General features: G+C 53.4%; 1 protein-coding gene across 2 annotated transcripts in view; it reads right to left on the bottom strand.

Moving 5' to 3' along the window:
- The window catches only part of PXDN (peroxidasin), a 66,895-nt gene that overhangs the window by 14,395 nt on the left and 27,537 nt on the right, over positions 1 to 24,963 (bottom strand). Inside the window, exons 4-16 of one of the 2 annotated variants that reach the window (XM_030844492.2) lie at positions 23,894 to 23,965; positions 20,622 to 20,693; positions 20,205 to 20,276; positions 18,019 to 18,188; positions 15,614 to 15,731; positions 13,553 to 13,722; positions 7,982 to 8,254; positions 6,765 to 6,881; positions 5,483 to 5,641; positions 4,635 to 4,747; positions 3,769 to 3,925; positions 1,070 to 1,178; positions 353 to 510 (exon numbers count right to left, since the gene is read on the bottom strand). In XM_030844492.2, coding sequence (XP_030700352.1) covers positions 353 to 510; positions 1,070 to 1,178; positions 3,769 to 3,925; positions 4,635 to 4,747; positions 5,483 to 5,641; positions 6,765 to 6,881; positions 7,982 to 8,254; positions 13,553 to 13,722; positions 15,614 to 15,731; positions 18,019 to 18,188; positions 20,205 to 20,276; positions 20,622 to 20,693; positions 23,894 to 23,965 — 1,760 coding nt within the window. The remainder of the gene's footprint in view (positions 1 to 352; positions 511 to 1,069; positions 1,179 to 3,768; positions 3,926 to 4,634; positions 4,748 to 5,482; positions 5,642 to 6,764; positions 6,882 to 7,981; positions 8,255 to 13,552; positions 13,723 to 15,613; positions 15,732 to 18,018; positions 18,189 to 20,204; positions 20,277 to 20,621; positions 20,694 to 23,893; positions 23,966 to 24,963) is intronic. The other variant, XM_060309567.1, reaches the window with a different exon arrangement.

Below are 24,963 nucleotides of genomic sequence, written 5' to 3'. Positions count from 1 at the left end.
TGCAGCGGGCAGAGGAGCGGGGGGCTTCACCCTCGCCGTCTGCGCGGCACCTGCTGGGGCTCCATCAGCGTCCTCTCTAACAGCCCCAACCTGGACCCACGGCCTCCGAGGGGCGCTCCTTGGTCCAGAGGCCCCGATGGTCAGAACCCGGGGGCCAGGACAGCACGACCACCCGTGCTGAGCACATGTCAGGTCACTGCTGGGTCTCCCATCAGACCTGGGGAGCCACAGGACTGTCCCAGCTCAAGGCAACCCGCACGTGACCGCGATCATCACAGACCCCGGGCCCGACAGGCTGGACGTCGTCATGGGGAAGGGATCTGCGGGGTGTGGACCCCGCCCGGGTACTGACTCGTTCCGTTCAGGTCCACCATCAGGCCGTGCTGCACGTGCTCCTGAATCAGCTGCAGCGCCCGCTCGAATATCTCCCCGGCCCGGGCCTGCTCCACAGTGTAGGGGTCCCGTGGGTACCGGAACAAGGCCAGCAGGTCGTTCGGGGAGCGGGGCCGGCTAGCGGGTGTTCGGGAAGAAAAGGGAAGAACGGAACAGATGACTGAGAACAAAGGTCACTCGCGCCCAAAGGAGAACTATCGCTCTTAAATATTTCTGTGGCTACGTTTCTACAGACACAAGGTATCGTACCTTACTCATCCCAAGCGGAAGGCAACAAAACAAACGAACAAAACCAAAAGACACTAAAAACAAATAATTAATTACGTCAGTAGAAAAAAACACCAATATACTATTTCAGCTCAAATGCAGAAAAAACACGCTAGAATTGCCAAGATGAACAAATGCACGAAGGGCTTAGGAAATGCTTTGTTTTTGCCAAGTCACTGAGTAACAAGCCAAAATAATGAGTCAAAAAATGGTTTAAATGTTCTATTTGTGAATCATAGTTCAGTTTCTACTTGGAAAGGAGCATCTTTCTGTTATCTTAACCCCCAGCAAAGTTAACACCAACACTGTTTATTGATTTTCAGATTAAAACCGTGTTTTGTTCCCATCAAACCGGTGAAAACTGCGTCCGAGAATCACCCTCTGAAGCCCCGCCCGCCTCTGCAAATACCTGTCAAACAAGTGCGTCCGCGTGGAGTTTATGGCTCTGTCCACCGTCGCGATTGCTTCAACAATGGATGAGGCTACAAATGGGTCCCCGTTCCTACTGACATCGGGAACTAGGAAATGCGAGGTCGCAAGTCACCGGAAAACGTGCACACAAGTGAGTCAGAGAATAATGTCTAGACTCTATGTCACTCAGACTGAGGCATGCTTTTCTCCAATGTTATTTCTACTTTTCACACCAAACCTTAAGTTATGTCATCACAAATTCTACGAGAAGCTGTATGGAAGTTGCAGACGCTTAATTTTTTAAATCATGGGATACGCCATAAAAGGACAAGGTAGTTGTAACTTAAAACACTGAAGTTCTTCTACCAAAGCATCGCCCAACAGTGGAGGCGCTGACTCAGGCCCACCCGCCAGAGCAGCTGCCCTGCTGGGCGGAGAGTGTGGTGCTTCAATTTCCGGTGGATTCTGTGTTCCTCCCATCAAAGGTCAACCTGCCTGGGTGCTGGATCTCTGCCCGCCCACCCTCCCGAGACTCTGCTCTCGCTTCACCCTATGCCCCAAAGGAAGGATCAGACATTCTTACACCCAGCATGTGTGCATGTGGGCACGCACACACACACACATGACCACATGTGCACACGCATACGTGACCATATATGCACACACGTAACTATACATGCGTGCACGTATGTTCACGCACACTCAGGCACACTCGGATACACCTGACACCTACGAAGCTACGGCTCCCTTTCTACTTTCCTCTTTTCATTCCTTTTTCACTTAATATTGACATTTTTCTAGCGTTTAGAGTTTGCTAAATAAAATAACCTTGTTCCAACCAATCTTTATCTTTATTTTCCAAAATGTCTCATGCCAGGTCACCAACAGCATGCATTTTAATAAACGGTATCTTTACCTTCAAAATACTCCACCTTCTAGAAAACCTGACACGGCTGATAATGTCCTCACTGAAATGTTGCCTTCACTTGGTTCTGGGATACACACCCCTCCCTCCTGGAATACATCCCCCTCCAGACTGGGACATAGGCCCTCCTGACACCGATCTCAAACAGAGCCCCAATTTACTAATTTTTAGAAGCTAGTATTTTTATGTCATGTGTTAGACAAATGGACAGAACAATCTTACATAATTGTATTACCCTAATATTTCATTACTATCAATGATTTAAACTGACTTTGTTTTTCTTCAAGCAATGATCACAGAAAAATCATCCCAAAACACTTCTTTATATGCCTTAGAAAAAGGGTAACGGAAATTCACTATGTTCAGGGTGGTTATTTTGGGGGAGTGGGATTATGGGTGGGAGATTATTTTTAAACTTCACGTGTAACTAATTCATGTTAAAGTAACATTATTTTTCAAGTATAAAAATAAACATTAATGGAAAAAAACAGTTTCTAAGTCAGGAGATTCACCGATTTAATTTATAATCACTTCACGCTCTCATATAATGGGAAAATAAGGTCATTTAACATTTCCCCCCTCAAAAAAAAAGGTTTCCAGTTTCGCCTTTACTGCTGTCTGCAGGTGCCCACAGGCTCCAGGCACCGTGCAGGGAGTGTGGAGTATGGGCTGTGAGGTGTCGGCATATAAATTAACCACACCCAGGCAGGTCTGAGGCTCACCAGTCCTCGGGGAAGGCAGATTAGGTGATTAAAGTGGAAAAGGCAAAAACGCACATGCAGGTGGAGGATGTTTCCTGTGGGAGGAACTGGGGGATCGTCCAGAGGAGGGGCCTGGGTGTGGAGGCTCTGTTACCTGAGAACTCAGGCTTTCTGTGCCGGGGGGCGGCAGGTGGAAGCGGGGCACAGAGAGAGCTGGAGACAAAGTGCAGGTTTGGGTCGAACTGTAAGACTTTATGCAGGGACTTCCCTGGTGGAGCGGTGGTTAAAAGACTCCACACTCCCAATGCAGGGGGCCCGGGTTCAATCCCTCGTCAGGGAACTAGATCCCACACGCACGCTGCAACTGAGAGTTCGCGTGCCGCAACTAAGGAGCGCGCGAGCTGCAACTAAGACCCAGCGCAACCAAATAAATAAATAAATATTTTTTTAAAAAGACTTTATGCCAATCTGCAGGCTGTGCATTTTACCCTGTTGGCCCAGAACACATGGAGTGTCAGAAAGGTGGAGGTGACACCTGGATGGACCAGGTGGTGGGGCCGGAGGGGATGCCCTGGGTGAGCTCCGCAGGCCGGCACAGAGCCGGGGTCCACCTGGCTCTAGGGCCACCAACCAGTCCAGGGAAGGGAACGGTCCTCGATTATCTGGGGGTTTAAAATGAAGACTTAATACACGCCAGGACCGCACAAGGCCACACACACCCAGAACAGAGAGGAAACAGAGTGAAGGGGCCGGGATTCTTTCACAGCAGTAACTACGTCTGTGCTTTGCCACATGGTGACTGTAAATGACATGCTGTAGAATTTGAGGGGGTTTGGGTGACCACTAAACCAACCAGGAAACCCAGAGCGAGGCAAGATCTCCAAGGGCACGACCACATCGGCCTGCAGCGCCTACAGCAGCAGGAGGAAGGACGGCTGTGCCTCTCTGGATCCCGCCCACCTCCCTGCAAGGTTGCGCTGTGCTGTCTTCAGATAACGCCCAAACCCCCAGGCTCCCTGCTCTCCTCGGTCGCCTCCGACCGCGCGGGGAGCGTCAGTGCTGCGGGCTCACCGTGCACGCTGAGCACCGTGCTGACCGCCGCCTGCCCGATCGTGTTCCGGGCCGAGCACTCGTAGCGGCCGGCGTCCGCAGGCCCCACGTCGTGGATGGTCAGGAAGCCCTCGGGGCTAATGTGAAACTTCCCGCTTTCTGTCACCTGGACCCCATCCTGCAGCAAGATAAATGGAAGAAACGGTGGGGTCAGACTGCGGAGCACAGGCATCTACCCTGGAGAGGAGCACCACCTGCCAGGACCTCGCTCATGGGTCCATCACGGTGGCTGTGCTGAGACCCGCCGACGCTGGAAGGAGCTCGCCCGACGCCAATTCAAGGGCATGAACTTCTCCCACCTGCTCGCAAAGGACCCAGAAGAACTTAAGACCTCACTCTGGGACGTCCCTGGATCTCTGGGGTGCGCGTGCCGGGGCGTGGCCACAGACGGCAACCTTCCTGGGACGTGTACTGGGGTGGGTGGTGCGGGAGAAGCCAGGATGCCTGAGTCACACCCAGCGAGGCCGAGGCTGCAGGGCCCTGCGACCCTGCACTTCCCTCCCGGGGCGCCACTGCACGACCTCCAGTGCACGACCTCCAGGGACAAGTTCCATATTAAAACACTTGCTTGCAATGAAACACTGATACTCATTTCTTTACTGGGCTTAATAAGAACAACACAGAGAAATGAAACAACGGGAAACCTTCTCTAGTGATTACGGGACCAAGGATCTAACAAAAGGGTTTTCTTTGCTTTTGTCACCAAAAAGGACTCGTAAAGGAGCACGTCCAAAGTCTGTCTCGTTTTGTTTACACCACGGCTGCCTTCCAGCTACGGGGGGTCTGGAGAAGCCGCGGGCAGGGGAGCCACACGCCGCAGCCCTTACCTTGTTCCAGGTGATGGCGGGCTCAGGCTCCCCCTGAGAGCTGCACGGCAGCTGCACGCTGCTGCCCACCTCCACCGTCGTGTCACTGGGGATGCTGGTGAACACCGGGGTGACTGCAAGGCAAGGGGCATGGGCTGACACACGTGGAGAACCCGGGAGACTCCTGATTTGTTCCAAAAGCTTCAGGCGAGCAGAGCCCCGCCTTTGGTCCGGGCAGGCCCAGGGCACGGAGCGCTCCCGCTGCAGCTGCCGGAGCCAAGGAGCCGGACGGGACCGAGGGACGGTCCAGGCTGCCAGCCTCCACCTGCGCAGCAGCATCTGGTCTGTCCGCACGGCTCCGGTCTGCTTGGGGCGGCCTGGAGCTGCCAAGTCCAAGCCCCCCACCCCCACCCCTCAAGAGCTGGTGACGGGAGGAAGCAGGGGACCGGCTGATGACCTCACCCACGGGCCGCCCACTGTCCTGCCTGCTCAGCACTGGAGCAGACCCAGGCCCCGACCCCCAGGGACCCTCTGCAGGCAGCCCCCCTCCACGCCCACCCCCCAGGCCATCACCCCTCCTGCTTTCCTCTCCCGGCTCTCCACAGGGACCCGGGGCCAGCAGGAGGCAGAACCTCGTGTCCAGGAGGACATGGGGGCCTGTTCCCAGGTCAGCCGGTGCTGCTGGGTCCGGGGCCACCTTGCTCACCCCCAGGGAAGGCAGAGATGACACAGTGACATAACGTGACCCGTGTCCCACATGCGGCACTGTCCTCACTGCCGACATGGGAGTGACAGGCTACGACGACAGCCTCGGGATGCGCGTCTGGGGGACGGTCCGTCGCAGGGAGGGGTGCGGGACCACTGCCTACCTCGGGCCTGGACTGTCAGGTGCGCGGTGACACTCTGGGAGCCGATGATGTTGACGGCCTGGCACTCGTACTGGCCCTGGTCGTGCAGGGCGACGCCCGAGATCCGAAGGGTCCCTGACGACAGGACCAGGTGCCGCCTGTCCACCGACAGCTGGCTCCCTGCAAGGTGGGGAGGCACTCTCAGTGACAGGGATACACGGACACAAGCCTGGCCTTAGAGGTGGGAGACGGGAGCCTCGGGGTCAGGCAGAACCCTCGCTGAGGGACAAAGGGGTCGCAGAGCTCGTCTTCCCCAGATCTGGCCTGGAGTCACCGTCCCGGCCTTTGTCACACACCTGTGCGTGTGCGACAGTTCAGGGACAAATAGCACACAGACCCGGCCCCCCCAAGACTCTCCAGAGAAGGAGCAAGGGGCAGGGACCAGGGGGTCGAGGGCTAAGTAAGCAAGAGCCGGGGTGGTGTGCAGACTCGGAGACAGGGGGAGGCCGGTCCCAGGCTGGGCACAGAGGGGTGGGGGTGGAAAGGGGACGAGGGATGGGAAGGCGTCGTGGGCTGGGAAGGGGATGGGCTGGTGCTGCTTGAAGACAAGCAGCTCCCCAAGTAGGAATGAGCCTCTCCTCCCGAAAACATGGAGCTCTCCTCTCGTCCAGGTTGCTCCCAGGATCCCTGGCAATGGCCCCTCAGGGGCGGAAGGGATGGTAGTGCCCTTTGGTCCAGCGCTAGTCACCCCCTCGAGTCCAGAGCAGACCCTGATGGTCCACCAACGTGGGCACCTGCCTCTCCGCAGCCTTCCCGGCCAGGCTGCTGTCACACCCCTGGGGTGACGGGCTGGGCCTTCCCCACATTGTGCGCCCAGCAGCTTCCCAGCTAGAGAAATCGGCTGGGGTCCCACCCAAGGAATTAACGTGGTCAAGTCACAACACCTCTTGGGGAGCAGCAAGAGAACTCTGGGAATTCAAGTGAGAAAGTCATATATACGGTACATGTATTCTACCACCGGTTTCTAGAAGGTTCTATCTGCACATCAGTAAATCTGCTCCAGAGGCTAATTCGGTGCACACTGAAGGCGGGACCCAGACTACTCGGGAGGAGACGGGCCCAACATCCAGGTCCGCGGTGCGGACAGGTCTCCTGTCCTGTGTGTGCGGGGGTGGCCCGTGACCCGACGTGCCCGCAGCTCTGGGTCACGTCGGGTTCAGCCAGCGCCGGCCTGCCCGGGGGGTCCGAGTCCCAGGAAGGGAAGGACAGAGGGAGTGGGCCACCGTCCTGCCTGACACCTCACCTCCTTTCGTCCAGGCAATGACCGGCTGTGGGTAGCCCTTCGCCTCGCAGTGGAACTCAACTGTCTGACCCTCGATGACAGCTCTGTCCTGGGGCGTCACGGTGAACTGAGGAAGCGCTTCCGGAGGGAAAGACGTTGGAAACGCAACATTTAGGAGACAGCTTTGGGTGAAAACGCCGTTTTGAAGGCACACCGCACGCCCTCAGAGTCCTACCAGGACCCCGACTGTGGGTGTGGCACCCCGAGCAGAGGAAGATGCCGGAAAGTGAAAAGGAAGAAACCAAACGCTGGCGCTTCTCAGCGTCACACTGACAAGCGTGCAGAAGACTCTTAATCTAACAGCACTGAGGCTACAACACAGAACACAGGTAACGACCCACTTCAGCTCCTGGAAGGGGCCCGACTCGAAGAGATTCATCTCACTCCTCAACCTAAACTAACATTTGCAAATGGTATAAAATGTCATCTAGCGCAACTGTGCATAGTGACAGGAGTTATTTTATTATTACTGGGTGAAAAAAAATTGCAGAATAATATATGCAATATAATTCCATTTTTATAAAAGCAACAACCACAATCAAAAAAGGTAAAAACCAGTGACATGACTGCTTGGTCATAGGTGCAAAGAAAGGGCCAGAGGACGGATTAAGGACCAACTTTTAGTGACGTGGCTTCCACTGGGGACAGAGGAAGCGGGGTGGGGGACAAAGGAAGCCGGTGGGGACAGAGGAGAAGGAAAGAACTCACTCTCTGCATTTCACACTTCTGTGTTGTCCCAGCGCTTCTTGACCAAAGTCCCGCTGGGCAATTTATTTGAAAACTAATAAACTCATTACAGAGTCAATTAAGGAATTTGGAAACACACAGCATTAAGTCTTAAAACTATACATATTCTCAGACCCTATGTCCAAAAATTGACCCTAAGGAAATTCCAAGACGTGTGTAAGACATACTGATTCCGTACACGCAGGCCTTGGTGAACTGGCATGCGTGCCCACATTCGTGTGGGGAACATAGCAGAAAACTAAAGCTCTGACCCCCTAAAGCCTGCACTTGGAAAATAAACATATCACCAAGTCCCACCGAAGGTCAGATGTGATGGGAGAGGATGAAGCAGGACCCGGGGCTGGAAGACCAGGCGGAGCCCGCGGAGGGGCTGGCTTGAGGGCAAGCCAGGGAGGCTGGGGGAGCCGGGGCCTCTGCGTGGACGCTCTCACCTTGGACGATGATGAAAGCCGTGGCGTGGATGCTGTCCACGGTGTTGGAGGCGAAGCAGGTGTACTCGCCACTGTCCTCCCGTTCCACGTTCTGGATGTAGAGGCCGCCGGACGGCGTGATGCTCACCCGCGGGTCAGCGGGCAGGGGGGTCCGGTCGCCTCTGGTCCAGGTGATCCTCGGCGGGGGGTGGCCCGTGGCGCTGCACTCCAGGGTCACACTTTCCCCCACCAGCACCTCCGTGTTCTGGGGTTGGATTACAAAAGCGGGGCGAGCTGTCACAGGAAACACAGATTCAGAGTTAAAATCCTCCAGTTTAGCAAATGCTTTTGCTTGGCGTTTCTATTTTCATGCTATTCATTCTAGCTGTTAAAGTCTAAAATAAGTAAAACAGAAACAATACAATTGCACACTTTGTCTCCTTTCTTCTTTCAAGAAATGTGAGGACGCAACGAGGGTCGTGGCCTCAGGTCAAGCCACCATCAGCAGCCCTGACGGACTGACTCCTTCTTCAAACGTGGACCAAACTCTGCAGAAGTCTTACTTCTTTTAAATTCTAAACGTATACGCCAGTCTTTTCAGTAAACCTTGCTAGTGGTTCTTACTGGTTATAGACATTGTTTTCAAAGGGCATTTAGAACATATAGAAATAACAAATTTCCCTCATAGAAAGAAAAATACAAATTAATACTCTAGAGAGATGGTTATAATGATGATTACAATGAGATGATGTTTCAACTCTAAATCCAGAAAAAAAACCCCACACACTTATTACTGAGCTTGTGTGTCGAGCACGTGAAGAAACAGAACGCTCACACGGGGGTAGCACAAGCTGCCACGGTCCACCTGGACAGAAACATGGCCACATACATCAAAACTAAAAATGCCTTCACCCTTTTACGCAGAAATGACTCTGCTAGGAGTGTACCCCACAGATACCTGGTTGGCCAAAAAGTTCGTTCGGGTCTTTGCATGTTACAGAAAGACCCAAACGAAATTTTTGGCCAACCCAATACTTTTTACTGGCTTGTAAAACAATATATGTACAAAAAGGGGTTTTTATTACTGCGTTGTTTCTTCAGGCTGACATCCTGATCCACGATTTTCCAACCCCAAAATAAAATATTTTTTCATAACTTCTTTCCTTGGTCTCTCTAGCACGAGGCTACTCACAATCTCCATTATTCCGCTTACTGTGAACATCCGCTCAGTTTGCTACAGGATTTTATATACTGATTGGGTGGGGCATTGTCCAAGATTCCGTGACAGTTCAAGTCAGTAAATGGATTACGTACCATGTGGCCCTTCTGAAAAAAAATCCCCAAATTTCCACATTTCAAACCACCTCTGGCCCAAAGGGTTTTGGATAAAGAGAGGAGACCCGTGACATGTACCCCAAAGGGAACGGGTTACACAGATGTTTTGTCTGGATAATGGGATTCCGCCACCACCCATAAAAAGGGCAAGAGTAAGGAAGTCCCTCATATGTTGAAATGAAAGGTCTCTAACATCCAGTAAGTAAGAAGTAGCCCTGGCCTTGCAGGCACTGGCAGTATTTTCTAGAAGGAGGTGGGATGGAGGTGGGAATTACGTGGACCAGGGAAGGAGACAGGAAAGAGACTTCTCTACATCTGTTCTCGTTTGTTCATTTTTATTTTTTATTTTTAAACTACTTTATTTTTTTCTTCCAGTTTTATTAAGATATAATTGACACACAGCACTGTATACGTTTAAGGTGTACAGCATAATGATTTGACCTACATCAGTGGTTTGAATTACAGTAATTACCAAAAGAAGTTTAGTGAATATCCATGACCTCCTACAGATACAAAATAAAAGAAAAAGGAAAAATATTTCTTCCTCGTGAGGAGAGCTCTTCGGATACTTTTGCTGATTTTTAAACCCCCCTTATCACACATCTAAGTAACAGTGGATCACAGAAAACACAGAAGTGACATTTAATGTTAGCATTTCCAGAGGATGGCAAACTGGAGATGTGGAGCCACGTACAGGGACAAGAACCAAAGGCGAAGCCCATCGTGAGGCATTGGCACGGCCCTGCAATTGTACATGTGGCTTGTAGGACCCTTAGGAGATAGAAAGATGAGGACACCCCAGGATGAGAGCCAGACAGAAAACTCTAGGACGGGTCCCCAAAATGCTCTACCATCAGTACGAGAAAGAGAAAGTCAGCTCCTACCCCCCAGCCCCCCGCAGGGACCTCTGCTGAGTAGAAGGGAGAAATAAACCTCATGTCAGCCTTTATCAACCCAAAGTGGGCCGTCATATAGGCCTGCTGTCTACTTCACACTACATTAGGCAGAAGGAAAGTGACCTCAGTGGAGGAGCTGAGATGCAGGAAGAAATAAAAAGAACTGGAAGTGATAACTACACGGTACAGCTAGACAAACATTAACAGTACAACATAACAACCTTTTATACATTAAAAAACAGAACTCAGCCTAGAAACTAAGGTGGGTAGTTATATTTGAGACAAACGTAAAGACAGTAACTGTAAACGTTGATAATTTAAGAATGCATTTGAAATTTCTCTAGAATAACCACTTACAGAAAGGAAATAAGGTATATAACTTCCAAACTAGAAGTAGGAAATAGAAGATGAAAAAAAAAAAATTCAAAACAAGGCAAGAAACATAGAAAAGGTTGGATAACTTGTCCAAAGTAAGAGGTAGCATTTATAAATCTAAATTGCTAACCACAATAAATGTATATGGACTCGTTTTTAAAGTCAGTGTGAGTTTTTTAAAAAAAACTCTAGCTCTATGCTGTTTACAACAAACGCCCAAAATATACTAATATAGAAAAAGGTTCAGAAATAGAGTCACAGGGCTTCCCTGGTGGCGCAGTGGTTGAGAATCTGCCTGCCAATGCAGGGGACACGGGTTCGAGCCCTGGTCTGGGAAGATCCCACATGACGCGGAGCAACTGGGCCCGTGAGCCACAACTACTGAGCCTGTGCGTCTGGAGCCTGTGCTCCGCAACAAGAGAGGCCGCGATAGTGAGAGGCCCGCGCACTGTGATGAAGAGTGACCCCCACTTGCCACAACCAGAGAAAGCCCTCGCACAGAAACGAAGACCCAACACAGCCATAAATAAATAAATAAATAATAATAATAATTAAAAAAACCAAAAACCTGTAGGTTATAAAAAAAAAGAAAGAAATAGAGTCGCAGATATAAAAAACAAACTTGTGGTTACCAAGGGGGAAGGGAGGGGGAGGGATAAATTAGGACATTGGGACTGACACATACACACTACTATATATAAAACAGATAACTAATAAGAACCTGCTGTACAGCACAGGAAACTCTTTTCAATACTCTGTAATGACCTATATGGGAAAAAAAAATCTAAAAAAGAGTGGATGTATGTATAGGTATAACTGATTCACTTTGCTGTACACCTGAAACTACTACATTGTAAATCGACTATACTCCAGTAAAAATGTAAAAAAACGTAAAAAAGAAAGGTTCAGAGCAAAATGACGCGAAAAGTATAGTTGACAAACACTAATCAAAAGAAAGTGGGTTGCATCCATATAAAATCAAACTAACCTTAAGGCAAAAAGCATTAATAATCAAAAGTTTAGTTCATGAGGAAGATTAAAAACTGCAAACTTATATGCCCCTAATAATAGCTTCAAAACAGACAGAGTACATTTAGCCCTTTGTGACTCGTGGAGACTTACAAACGGGTCCATTATCATTACCCACATCACGGGGTTGGCAACTTCTGTAAAGGGCCACAGAGCATATTGTTTGGGCTTTTCAGGCCATAAATCTTTGCATGTGATTATGTTCCAATAAAACTTAATTAACAGACATTGAAATTTGAACTTCATATAATTATCATGTATTCTAAAATATTACTCTTAAGTTGTTCACATAAAAATGTAAGACACTTTTTTTTTTTTTTTTGCGGTACACAGGCCTCTCTCTGTTGCAGCCTCTCCCGTTGCGGAGCACAGACTCCGGACGCGCAGGCTCAGCGGCCATGGCTCACGGGCCCAGCTGCTCCGCGGCATGTGGGATCTTCCCGGACCAGGGCACGAACCCGTGTCCCCTGCATCGGCAGGCGGACCCTCAACCACTGCGCCACCAGGGAAGCCCAAGACACATTTTTACTTCAAAGATCTTGGAAAAACAGGCAGTGGTCCAGGTTTGGCAGCCCCGAGTCTAGGCTGGCAGGCTGCCACTGGCTGACCCACTCACTCTGCAGTGGCATTCCAGTCACGGACTGTGGGAGACCCTCCCTGTGCATTTTGGGGAGCAGTGCCAACATGCACAGACTAGTGCACTAAAGAAGGTTCTCGTGCCCGAGAGAGAAACAAAAATTCAGATCGAAAGGGGTTAGACTTGGAACTCTCAGGCCACAGGGAGATTTTAATATTCCCAGCTAGGAATCAATTATTCCGCTAACACAGCAACTCTGCTAAGGAAATGCACTGTTTATGCTCTATTACTCCCTTTTGTCCTCTGACATATACCTACAGAACTGCACCACTCTGTTCAGTATTTCGTGGGTTTCCCTGTGCCTGACAAATGAAGCGCAAGCCCCTTCTGTGACCGGGAGCTCTAACTTGTCTGTGGTAGGTTCACAGCCACGTGACTTTGCAAAGATGCTGGACGCCTTGCTCCACTCGGGGAACATGGGATTAAAGGGCTTTGATGTGGCTGCGATATATGCACTGCACTTTCCCTTGAAGTGAAATTCGACAGCTGGGAACTCTCACTCATCAGTAAATCTTGACTGTGCCTATGCTGGGATGAACCAAGTGATACGAAGGTCTCATACTAGGAATCTAATCAAAGAAACACACAAACCACTTAGCTTGGGATTGCCCTTGGCAATACCCTGAACGATAAACCATGAGGGAAACACAGACCCTGGCCCACCTACACGACAATGACACAGGCCCATGGAGGCGGCCTGGCCACCTGTGCTCTTCCAGCAGCCACGGGGGATCAGGCCCACCCTGGGCTCTGCTCCAAGGGCCACAGCTCCTCTTCTGACCAAGGCTCCAAAAGTCAACACTTCGACAAGGGCGGGGTCTGTAACCTGGTGGGACCCAGGCCAATCAAGGCCACAGCCATGCTGCCTTTGGCTCAAACAATCTTTTCAGTTCAGGTGCCAATATTTTAGGCCTGGGAATTCTGCATACAAATTCAGATTTCTGGCTTCTTTTAAAACAGCCAAAGCCCTTAGCACAAGAGAGAGTCCACTGCCAACAAGTGAGAGGAGCCCCTGGGACCAGCGTGAGTGGGAGGTGTCGGGGGACGGGGCACGTGTCTGCCCAGGTGTCCACAGCTTCTCTGCACTGTGCTCCCAGCAGCGCCTGTCTCTACTGTCCACTCTGAGTGGCCGTCCTGGATCAGGGGTTGATGGTGGACCAGGGCAATGGTTGAGGGTCACCTATGACCCTGAGCCGACCCTGCTGCGGCAGCTTAAACGGGAGACCTTGGTGTTTGTCTTTTACCACCAGGTGCAAACAAAGAAAGGAGTGGACCGGGAAGAAGGTGGGCTCTAAGCGTCTGAGTGAGCACTCAACGTACCTGGAGACCCGAAGTACCTGAGGGTCACCTCCTGCGTCTTTACCTCTCCGGCCACGTTTTTCGCCATGCACTGGTAGATGCCCTGGTCTGTCTCCCGCGTGTTCTGGATCATCAGGGTCCCATCGTCCAACAGGTTCAAGCGGGAGTCCGTCTTCATGCTCAGCTCATTACTGGAAAGACAGACCTGGCAGGCTCAGGCTCTGAAACAAGGAAACACCTGGTCCCCCGCGGCGGGCTTCTGTCCTGGCACGGAGGCCCCAGCCTGGAGGCATGCAGCACCTGGAGATGCGGGGCCTTAACTCGCCTTCCTGGAAACCTTCCTTCCCAGCAGGCTGACTTACCGGCATTTCTGGGAAAAGTGTTTACGCACTGTGTTTATTTGCATCTGTAATTAACTCACATATTCACTTTTATCATTTACATGTTCAACCTACAAATGTTTCAAAGTGGTCCTCGTTCCAAAGGGAAAAACTGAACAGAGTGGAAAAAATTCACAGGAAAACTTTCCCTTCGTTTCTGGCAAATCCATTCGAGGCAAAGGGGTAGAAACATTTAAGTTATTAAAAGTGGAAGATTACAAACGTCCCCAGAACAACACCGCCACTGTTCGAGGGATTTCCCAGGACCCCTCTCAGAATCCAGGTGCCCACAGGCTACAGACCCGGCCGCAGGAGGCGCTGTCCGGTTCCCCGCCCACCTCCCTCATGCTGGGCTCCACCTGCACCAACCACGCCACCAAAACTGGCATCTCCGTCCTTCACGAGCACTTCCGGACGGAGGCAACAGACCTCTCAGGCCCCATAAGTGAGGCTCTTCCTGACGTGGCCCGGCTTTCTCCCACAGACACCGTGCGCCCCAGGGAGGCTGGGCTGCTGCACAGATGGGCCCCGGGGCGCAGCCGTGCACCAGACGCAGGACTGGGGCCTTGGGTCTCCCTCTGCCGTGACTGGCTCTGCGATGTTAACTCTTAGTATCAAAGTGTTGACTTACAAACGTGGGTGTGACCACTCACGAATGCAGGTGTGCTGGCCTTGAGCGAATCTGTGCTTCTCTGCCTTTTGAACGCACACTCCCCAAAGGAAGCTCTCCCGTGTTCGCTCTGGAATTTACCTCTTGCCACCCTCAGAGCTGTCCCAGATCCCAAGGCACTGGGGACAGGCCAGCGTCTCACGTTCCCCACAGAGCTCTGGCCCCGAGCCCGGCGTCAGCTGCGCTAGGTCGACGACAAAGTCAGGCCCAGAACCACTCCATGCCTCCGTGGCAGGTGCATCTCGGGTGACCCCCCAGGCTTGCTGCCCTGTTCTCCTGTGCAAACACCGCTGGACTCGAGAGCTGGTGTCAGGGGCCCATCTCCTCTCACCATCGCGACTAGACCCAGCCAGGGGCTACGGGCCACACTGAACCCACAGGAGGTTCTGCTGGTGAGTGAGCGCAGGCCGGGGTGCTAGCGTTTACAGCAAGCACGGGGGCAACGACGAGAACGTGGCCTCCCGCGGAGGTTTCCTGCGCAGGACTCGGTTCAAAGCGGATGCGTGCAGGTGCCACCCTTCAACCCAGACGACCCTCGGTGGTCTGACCCCCGGGCCCCGCGGGGATCTGACTACACCACCCCCCATACCAAGATGCTTGTGGACAGAAGGCGAGGCCTGGGTTTCCGGAGACAATCAGATGCACAGGAGCGAAGTGCGTGCGTTCACCTCACAGGGTCTCCCTGAAGATGCCACCCGCAGGGAGGACCCCCCTCACCTCCTTGGGACGCAGGGACCTCAGCCCCGGTTCCGTCCCGCTCCTCTCCCCGGACGGGGGTAACTGCCCCTTCCATGATGACCGGCCTCGCTGACCCGGACCAAGCCCGGCAGAGGGTGACTCGGGCCGTGCGCCTCGCAGAGGCCGGGATGTGCCCGGCGGCGACTTCAAAGCGGGAAGGTTGCCCGGAAAGCACTCCTGCTCCTTGCTCTCCTTCCAGGGAGGAGGGTCAGGGCGGGCGGACCGGCCGTGGCTCACGGGCACCTGGATGCAATGGGACCCAGCGCCCCCGGCGGCCCGTCCGGAGCCACTTACTTGTTTCGGAGCCAGATGATCTCGGGCTTGGGGTTGCCCTCAGCCCTGCAGGTGAAGAAGACGGTGTTGCCCAGGGTGACGTCTGCGTCCTGCGGCTCCGACGTGATCCGCGGCCTTTCTGCACCAAAAAGGAAAGCGGGCCTTCCTGGTCTTAAACCATCACGTGACAAGAACCCAGAGCAAATCCCTTCTGTTCGAGACAAAACCACTCCCACGAGAACGGCGGGGGGCATCTCCACGGAGAAGACGGTGTTAGAGCCGAATTACACAGCATTGCCAGCCTCTGAGGTCCACCCGCTGAGAACCCTGGCAACCGGTGGCGCTGAGCCTCTGACAGACAGAGCACCGGCTGACGACCTCAGTGGGCGCTCCCCCCGAGACAGCCGGACACTCGTGAGCCAACAGTTTTAGGGAATGAAAGGAGAGACAGTGGCACTTTTCAGCTGAAGCCGCCACGAAGGCAGAGGCTGTGCAGGTGCGGCCAGGGGCTCCCAACCGCGGGACCATCTCAGTGTGGGGTTCCCACTGCAGTCCCTACGGCCACCCAGTCACTGAGCACAGAGAGGCATCCCTCCTGCACTCCAGCTGCTGGGTGACTGTCCTCTGTGCCCTCACAGCAGGCTGGACTGGTCACCTACTAACCAGGAAACTCAGAGAGCTGACCCCTCTCAGCCCAGATGTATTCACTGACCTGCCACGTGCAAATGCGTGTGCTCCTGTGTGTGTGTACATGCGTGCACGTGCCTGCAAGTGTGTGCACAGTGCTTTCACAACACCTGGCACCTTAAACAGCCGCAAAAGGCCGTCTGCCTGTCTATTACTGCACAGCGTCAACAGGAAACCCCTCGGACTCACCGCCGGCCACGTTAACCCCCCGAGGCCGCGCTGCTCCCGTTTCCACTCCCAGGCGCCCTGCTCCCCATGCCAGTCTGGACACTGCGGCTCCCTCTGCTGTAGCCGGAGGACCCCCAGCCCCACCGCTCACCCCTGGTGCCACACTCGCCCACTCGCCATCCTCTCTGACGTGCTGAATTCGGGAACGTGGAGAAAGCTCTGCTTCTCCATTCTGTCTCCAGGAAGAGGCAATGGTGCTGAAGGAGCTGGAGGAAGGACCACCCTCTTGAGCGCCCCCCAGTGACCCCGAGTGACCGGCAGCAACCAAGGACCTGCCAGGACACTAAGGGCAGAGGCATCATCCCCAGGCGTCCCACGAGGCCCCGGGAGTTCAGAAAGTTCAAGGCACCACCGCCTCGGTCACCCCAGCCTGGCCCCTGTTGACAAGGTCGGAGCTGGGCTGGGCTGGGGTTGAGGGAGGAGGGTCCGCTCCTCCCCCGGAAGAGAGGTGGGCAGAACCCAGGCCGACTCAGGAGGGCAGCCCCAAGGTGGGCACAGGGAAGTGAACCTGTCGTGACCCCCGAGCAGGTCCAGAAGGCAGAGGTCAGAGGGAGCAACCTCCCCCTCTCCACCCGTCCTTTGCCCAGGAAGCTGACCCTAAGGAGACAGTCTGGAGAACGCGGTGCACACAGCACAGCACTGCTGCCCACCCTGAGGGACCCCTGCCAGCAGAGCAGCCCTTACAAAGACGCGGGCACGACGCGCGGAGGCCACAGGGTGGCCCTGAAGTCAGTCACCTGCACACACTAGAGGCAGAGGAGCCTGACTGTACGGGGATCGCTCGTAAAGCGTTACAAACAGCGACGAGTGAAGTTACATAACTGCGGGGGGGGGGGTTCCTGTGAAATGGAGTGACCTTCAAAGTAATTAATTTTGTTTTCAATATTTGAAAATAATAACGATGCTCTGGAGAACCTAATTTTAGCACCACCACCCCCCCGCAAAAGTGCTAAACTTAAAAGAAAAGCTGGATTCCTTGGGCGTTTGTTTATCAGGAAGATTCGTCCGGCGGGATTTGGTTTCACTCCTTTTCTTGTTTCTTCGCGAGGCACTGCGAACGCACAAGTGGTGCACAGGTGCGACAAGGCAGACAAACTCGGCCTACGGCCACTGGGCGTGGCCACCACCCAGATCCAGACCCAGGAGGCTGTCGGCTCCCAGCCAGCAGCCCTGCGCCCTCCCCCAGAAACCGCCCCCGCCCCCGCCCCCCAGCCCCCCGTGGGTCCTGCCGGCCAGGCAGCTGCAGCCTCTAAAGGCAGAGGCCTGGAAGGAGCAACAGGTAGTGGTGCATTTCAGGGGCCTATTTTTTGCAGGGAAACCTGAAAATTAAACCCACGTTTATTACCAGATAGTTTCTTACAGGTACTACAGAGACGGGCTTTGTAAAGCAGGGTCCGGTCAGGCCCCACCCAGACCTGATCTGTGGGTCAGCCAGTGACAGCTGGAGACAGGGCTGCACACGCTATGCCCTCTGGACACCAATGCGGGCCTGGGTCCCGGGACTCACTCACCACAGTCCAGCTCCTCCGGGGTGATGGCGGCCACCGAGCGCCCCTGGATGCGCCTGGGGTATTCACAGGTGGCCGCTGCCTGCGCATTCCCCGACCGGGCGTAGCTCTTCAGCAAGTCCGCCAGCCACAGGATCTCACAGTCACAGTGAAGCGCGTTGGAGTCCAGACGCCTACGGGGAGGAAGCCGCAGCCGGTGAGACGGGGGATGGGCAAGGGCTGACCCGGGCCAGGGAGACCCGAACTGACCAGCAGGGACGGGGCCCGCAGACAACACAATCTGACCCGGTCCTGCCCGACCAAGGGACCCAGCAGAGATACACACTCGGCAGAAGGAAGAGCCCGAGAGCGGGGGAAACCCGAGTAACGCAAATAAAGGGTGGGGAAAGGAGCAATCAAATACTGTTTATTTTAGGTTCAAGACCAAGGGACAGACACGTGCTGGACGAGTCCGGGAAGTTTCATGAAAAGCACAAGACAGGAGCCTTCGTAAAATCAGTAATGCAGAAATCCCCACCACCCGGAACTACTCCCGAACTCTCACCACCACTGGCGCTGCGCCATCATGTACTACCTCACTTAACCCTTAAATACGCCCTAAAGGACAGTCAGCCCACAGGGCGCAAACCTCAGCTGCTGAACTAAGTGCCGGGAGAAAGTGCCCCACGGGGCTGGACACATCCGTCCCAGCAAGCGGAACAGGCAGGGTGTCATCTCCTCCCTCGGAAACGATGACCATTTATGCAGCAAAGCACGAGGTAAGGAGTGTAACGGGGGGACGTGAACCAAGAGCGAGGAGGTGGCAGCAGGGCCGGCCCCGTTCAGAGGGAGCTCCCCGGGATCAGAGCCGAGGGGCTGCCCTCGGGCGTCCACTGAGCTCACACCTGCCGGCCAGTGCTCCCCAGGGAGGCGGGCCCGTGATGGCCCACCTCCCACTTGCATTTCTCCAGGATGCTGGCTCGGAGGGGGCAGCAGGCAGAACTGGCCCTCTGTCTGGACAGCCAGCTCCGATGAGCACGTCCCGCGGAACCCACAGGGTTCAACGCAGACATGACAGAACCTCCCCCCCCGCCGATTCCTCAGGTCAGCAGGCCGTGGGGGACCTAGAACCTTTCCGGCACCCGCTGACCCCAGAGCCCCTCTGAATAAACGGCAGGACCTCTGTGCTCAGGACGGGCCCTAGTGACAGTGGATGAGCAGGTGTGTGACCCTGGCCAGCGGCCCCTGGGCCGAGCGGCCAGAGCAGGAAGCCCCCGACTGCATGCTCCCCTCTGCCGTCTGGTGGGGAGGGGGAGGTTCACTGGGGCCGAGAAACCTAGGGTTTCACAGGCCGAGCAGATGCAGAGGGCAGTGCTAGACCATCAAAAGGCCAAAAAGGAGGCAGAGACGGAGAAGGACCTTTCCAGCCTTCTGTAGACTCGGGTGACCCCCACGTGCCCTGAGCTCGTCTTGGCAACTCCTGGCAATTTCTTTCCTACCCTCTCTCATCTACCAAACAGGCAGTGTTTCTCACCTGCCACCCTAGAATGCAGTTTTTAGTTTGGCTAGGGATTTCTTTATCCTATAAAGAAAAAAATCGTAAATAGTGAGGAAACTGTGTCTTACTTAACTCAAGAGAGAAACAAAGGCCACTCTGGGCCCAGGCCTGGTAATCTGACTTTTCTATCTCTTTCTTAAGTCCAGTTCATTGTACACTCTCCGTAATACCTAACTGAAAAACAATGGCCTTGAAGAGCTCGGAGAAAAACACACAAAAGATGTCAGATAGCTTTCTCCATCAGCTATTATAAGAAATTACTCAGTGTAAAGATAAATTATTTTTGGAGACCTAAGAATGGACAGAATTCAGTTATGTGCATGCCTAAACAAAAGGAATGCAATACAGTTGGGATTAATTCTAGGCCAATTTTATTTCCACCAGTACGATATGTAACATGCAATTAAAGATTAATTTGAGGAATTTAAAATTGATTTTTAAAAACGTCTTCCTGTTGCCACATTCCTCCAAGCCAGCTCGGTCTTGGTTCGGCGTTCTGACGGCTTAATCCACCCTCCCTCCCTAATTCATATCCAGGCTGTGATGAACTCTGCTTTGAAATACCCAGTAAAAGGGGTCAGGTAAATGCATATGACGTGGAGAAATTATCAGTCTTTGCTGAAAAGACAGCATAAAGGGTTATTATACTTACAATCTTTTCATAGATTCCAAGTGATTAAATGTTCCCGGAACCAAATGTGTAATTCGGTTGTTATGTAAAAACCTGTTGAAAGAGGTGATAAACGACAGCAATGCTTTAAAATACTTTCCTAGACGTGCAGAAAAGTGTACAAGCAGTTAAATAACTCAGCTTTCAGAGAACATCCCAGTGACCGCCTCTGTTTCGTATACATGAATTTGAGAACAATGTTCTTTAGTACAGAAATAACTACATTGTTTTCTGTTTTATCACTATTCCCACTTCTGCACTGTTAGAGGAGAGCACGGATTTCGTACTGAGGCGTTTCCCGGTTGCTTGAACAGACAGAGGTGTTCTTTCTGTTACGGGAAATGGACAGAGCCACGGGCTCCAGGACCCGCAGGGAAGAGGGGCAACACCACCACTTACAGCCTCTCCAGCTTCGGCAAATGCTGAAATGACTCTGGGTCCAACGTTTCTATCTGATTAAAGTGCAGGTATCTAGAGGAGTTTTTAAACATGGGAAAAAGGAACAAATTTTAAACAATTTTATACTTTTTATAGATCTATAGGGTTTTGCTGAAAACATTTGTTCTCTAAGTCATTTCAAATACACACGTCAATAGATAACTCTCTAGATCTCCTACATGGTATGGAAAACAAACGCAGTCATCAAATAGGAAGATTAAAGACAACGGAAAACTGGGTGCAGACTTTAAATGATTGACTGGACAATACGACTAAGGGTCAAGCACACCGACCGGGCTTCCTCCCCACCCAGCGGGGAAAGCCAGGGACACTCAGCTCTCCAAATACATGGACCTTTCTAGAAAAAAATCAACATGATCTTCATTACGCCACACACGCAGGTACGTGAATGCCTTCATTCCAATCTTTTAATTTACAAACGGATTCAGGAGACTTACACTTCAAGGTGACATTGGGTATATTGTTTTTCAGCTACAGAAACAGCAACTACAGAAGAAACCTGGCCCTGAGTTAAGCGAAATAATGTATTTCCTCAAATGCCCTTTAATTACATCGACCATCCAGAGCTTATACTTCTTTCTTGCCGTAAGTTACACATTTTTTTGTAAAACTAATTTCTTCTCATTGTCTTGCATACCGCCTTTCCCACTTTGAAAATTGGTGGGCTTTTGCCTTAGAAATACACGGAAGCCCCCTCTAATCGGTGCCCGTGCAGGAGTCCCTCCTGCCACACAGGGACCTGGCCCGACACGCCAGGCTGTGTCTTCACGAGACGCTGGGACCAGCAGGGTCACAGCACAAACCCACGCAAAGGAGAGCTCTCTCCACACTCCCTCCACCAGGTACAGCCTTTCACTGACTTTCTGAAATGATGGAACCTCAGGGTCCCTCGCCCTGTCCTGTCGGTGTCCGGCCTGCCCTGGGCCAGCTCGCCGGGAGAACCACCGTGGTGACCACGCGGCCTCAGAGCTGCCCACCGTCCTCCGCGGGCAGGCAGCCTGGTGGGGGCTGGGTCTGTGCCCACCGCCCTCCCTGCGAGGGTGGGGGCTGAGGGCAGGATGGCGGGGGCAGAAACGCCCCGTCCTGACTCTGCAGGACGTGCACTTCCAGCGGCCACCGTGGAGCAGCCTGGGGCCACGCCATCAAGCACAGACACGGGGAGCAGACGCGCTCAGCCGCGCTGCTCCGGAGACCGCGGGCCGGCCGGCCGGGTCCGGGGCGAAGCCAAGGGAGGGAGAGAAGGGAAGACACGCTGGTCCCAACCTGATGCTGCTTAAAAATCCACGTGCCGACAGCCAGGGGGAGGCTGACCGGACGCGGGTGCTGCCTTGAGGGGCTCAAGGTTCACAGGCTCCCTGGGCTGTGGCCCCTCTACCGATGGTGGAGGAAAACGGGCTGAAGGCAGGAAGGGAGCCCCCAGCGCCGCCCACGGTCCCCGCCCCTGCCCGCGGCCAGCCTCTCAGGGAGCCCAGGTGAGCCTGCTGGACGGGGCGGGTCTCACGCGCGGCCTAAGGAGCCTGTCAGCGCCTCCGGGTTAGAGACCAGAGCTAAGGACACACTTTGGGCAGCCAGCCGGCCCAAGGCTGCAGCCCGTCACCAAGTGCCCTGCTCTGCATCTGCGCCTGTTCCAGGAGTCTTCCCCCAGCCCTGGGGCAGGGGGTGTCCACGCACGGCCGGTTGCTGAGGCTCTGTCCCAATCGATTTCGCTCAAATAAACTCTAAACATTTGTATAAGCCTCCGCTTATCTTTTAAGGCCTGCGAGAGCCGACGTGCTGGGCAGACACGGGGCTCGGGACCAGCCTCCCCACATGCGCCAGCTCTGGGCATGGGGGGCCCCGCAAGGATGGGGACCCGAAGCGCTCTGCACGCGGCGGGGGCAGATCTGAGCGCGCTCCTAGGGGAACGCTCCCCTCCCCCTCACAGTGCCTCCCTGAGGGGCGGGGACGGGTCCCAATCTCCCTTCATCCCTAAGTCTCAGCAGCAGAGACCCCTCCCTCCCAGCGCCTGATCCTGGGTTTGGAGGCAGCCTGTCTCAGGATGCTGTCCCGAACCCCTAGGACCTTGGTCACCAACTCCCACTCGGCGCTCCGTGGATGCCATTCCCCTTCCCTCCTCATTTCTCCCAGACTTTGCCTCTGTTTTCCTCAAAAATAACCCCGCTCACCCCCTCCCAAGGCTCGATGGGCCTCACCTAGTTCCACACCTGACAGCACGTGTAAATCCCAGCCCCAGATCCATTAAAACTGAGTCAGATGCAGGAACGTGTTCCGGGGACCCTCCCTCCACCTGGGGGCTCTCCAGATACTCCCAGGTGTTTCTGTGATGATCTGATCCCTGTGTCATTCTCCCTGAAGCCGAGGTGCACAGCCCCTCATATACAGCTTCTTTCTAAATCCAGTCCACGGCGAGCCGTGCTCGGGAAAGTGGCTCTCAGCTGGATAAACAAATGGGTATCTGAAAACAAGAGCCCTGCGTGTGCTTCGGAAGCTCCTGGTTCAGGTGAGGCCTCCCCAGCTCTGCCTCAAGGCGTCTGGAGATGTTTCCATGTCCGGCCAACTGACAAAACACGAACCACATCCTCAGCTGCAGCACCCCCGTGAATAAACTGCCTGACACGGGATGACTCCAGCCCACTGATGGACGGGTGACCCGCCAGGCAAACAGTCAGAAAATGCCTCTGACCAGGAATTCTACTTCCAATGGGCATGCTGACCTCACAGCAAAGAAGGACTTCCTTCACACGCAGCCCAAGAAACAACATCCAGCGTCCCCTAACTGGAAACACATGGAAAAGTTTATTTTCTCCAAAATAATGACCTCGTGAATGACGCAAGTAAACCGGACGTGCAGATTCACAAACAGGAAATACTGTACGAGGAAAACAACTTCCTGGTCCCCGAAAGACCTCTACTTGCTCAGATCTGTTTACAAGTCTATCTTGTTAAACTGGAAGCACCATGGGGACAGGGGTCAACCGGTGTTACTGGTCCTTGCCCCAGGAATGCAGGGCACAGGGGGTGGGGTGGCTGCCCAGATGGGCGGGGTCAGAAGGAGGGAGGGACCACGGCTTTGTCATCTGCATGCACACAGCCCTACGCCCCCGGAGCACAGACATGCATCGTGCAAACAGCAGACTTGGCCTAGTTTTCCCTGCAAGAGGCAAAGGGCAGGTGAAATCTGAGACACCGCAGAGCAGAGGAGAGGCACTTACAGTTGCTCTAGAGAGGCAAGTCCCTTAAACGCTTGCCTGCCAACTGACTGGATCTCATTCTTGTACAGATAGCTGAAACAAGAAACACGGGAGGATTAGCACACGCACGCCAGGCCGTAACTCAGGGTGGAAGGAAGAATTCAGTTGGCACGTGGAGACAGTTTTCAAATTCATGATCGTATTAGGATACAAACAGAACGTTTACACAGTAGGTACAGTTCCTCCAAGGAGGCTCCCCTTCCCCTTTCTAAGGAAAACCTCCAACCGGAGATGATCAGACCACCGCCACGTCTTCAGGAAACTCACAGATTCTTGGAGGACAGCTTATGAGCAGCTGACAAAGCATTTGCTTCGAAGCCTGAAGAAAATAAAATCATTTCCCGAAAAACAGGTCAAATGCATTGAATATAGGCTCCTGTAACTGATACAGTTTCAAAATGCCCAGAGATAATCTGGGGAATAGAAATTACGGACTAAATTACGAAGACTACATATTCTGTTTTCCGCTCAGAATCCCGTTCTCCTACAACAGAAGCAACCAAGGCTGAGCAGAAGGGGCACCCGAGGGGCCCACTGCCTGTTTCTTATGGCCTGCACGCTAATGGTGCTTATGTTTCTAAATGGTGAAATATTTCGAAACACATGAAAATCACGTGAAATTCACATTTCAGTGTCCGAAAATACAGTTCTGTTGGCACACGGCCATGCCGACTCATTTACTGTGGTCTACGGCTGACTTCGTGCCCCATGGAAACACAGACGTATGGTCCTCAAAGCCTCACGCGTGTACTGCCCCGTCCTTTCCAGAAGAAGCTGGCCAGCTCCTGAAGGAACCCATCAAGGGTGAAGACTTTCACGCCAAAGTATCCAATTCCACCAGAAACACAAAACTACGTGTGTGGGGTCCACCCATCTGTCCTGGACTCCAGAACACATGTCTACCGCGGCCGTCTGGATCAGACATGGAGACACCTGCCCTGGGCATTTCTCCATTGCTGATGTGGGCAGAGGGACGGATCGAAATCCACACCTTTCCTACAGTGTAACCCAGGCAGATCCTTCTCCACACA

This window comes from Globicephala melas, chromosome 12, assembly GCF_963455315.2.
Source record: "Globicephala melas chromosome 12, mGloMel1.2, whole genome shotgun sequence".
Classification (NCBI taxonomy): Eukaryota; Metazoa; Chordata; class Mammalia; order Artiodactyla; family Delphinidae; genus Globicephala; species Globicephala melas.
Note: the sequence above shows the minus strand (reverse complement) of the source record. Positions and strands in the feature narration are given on the sequence as shown.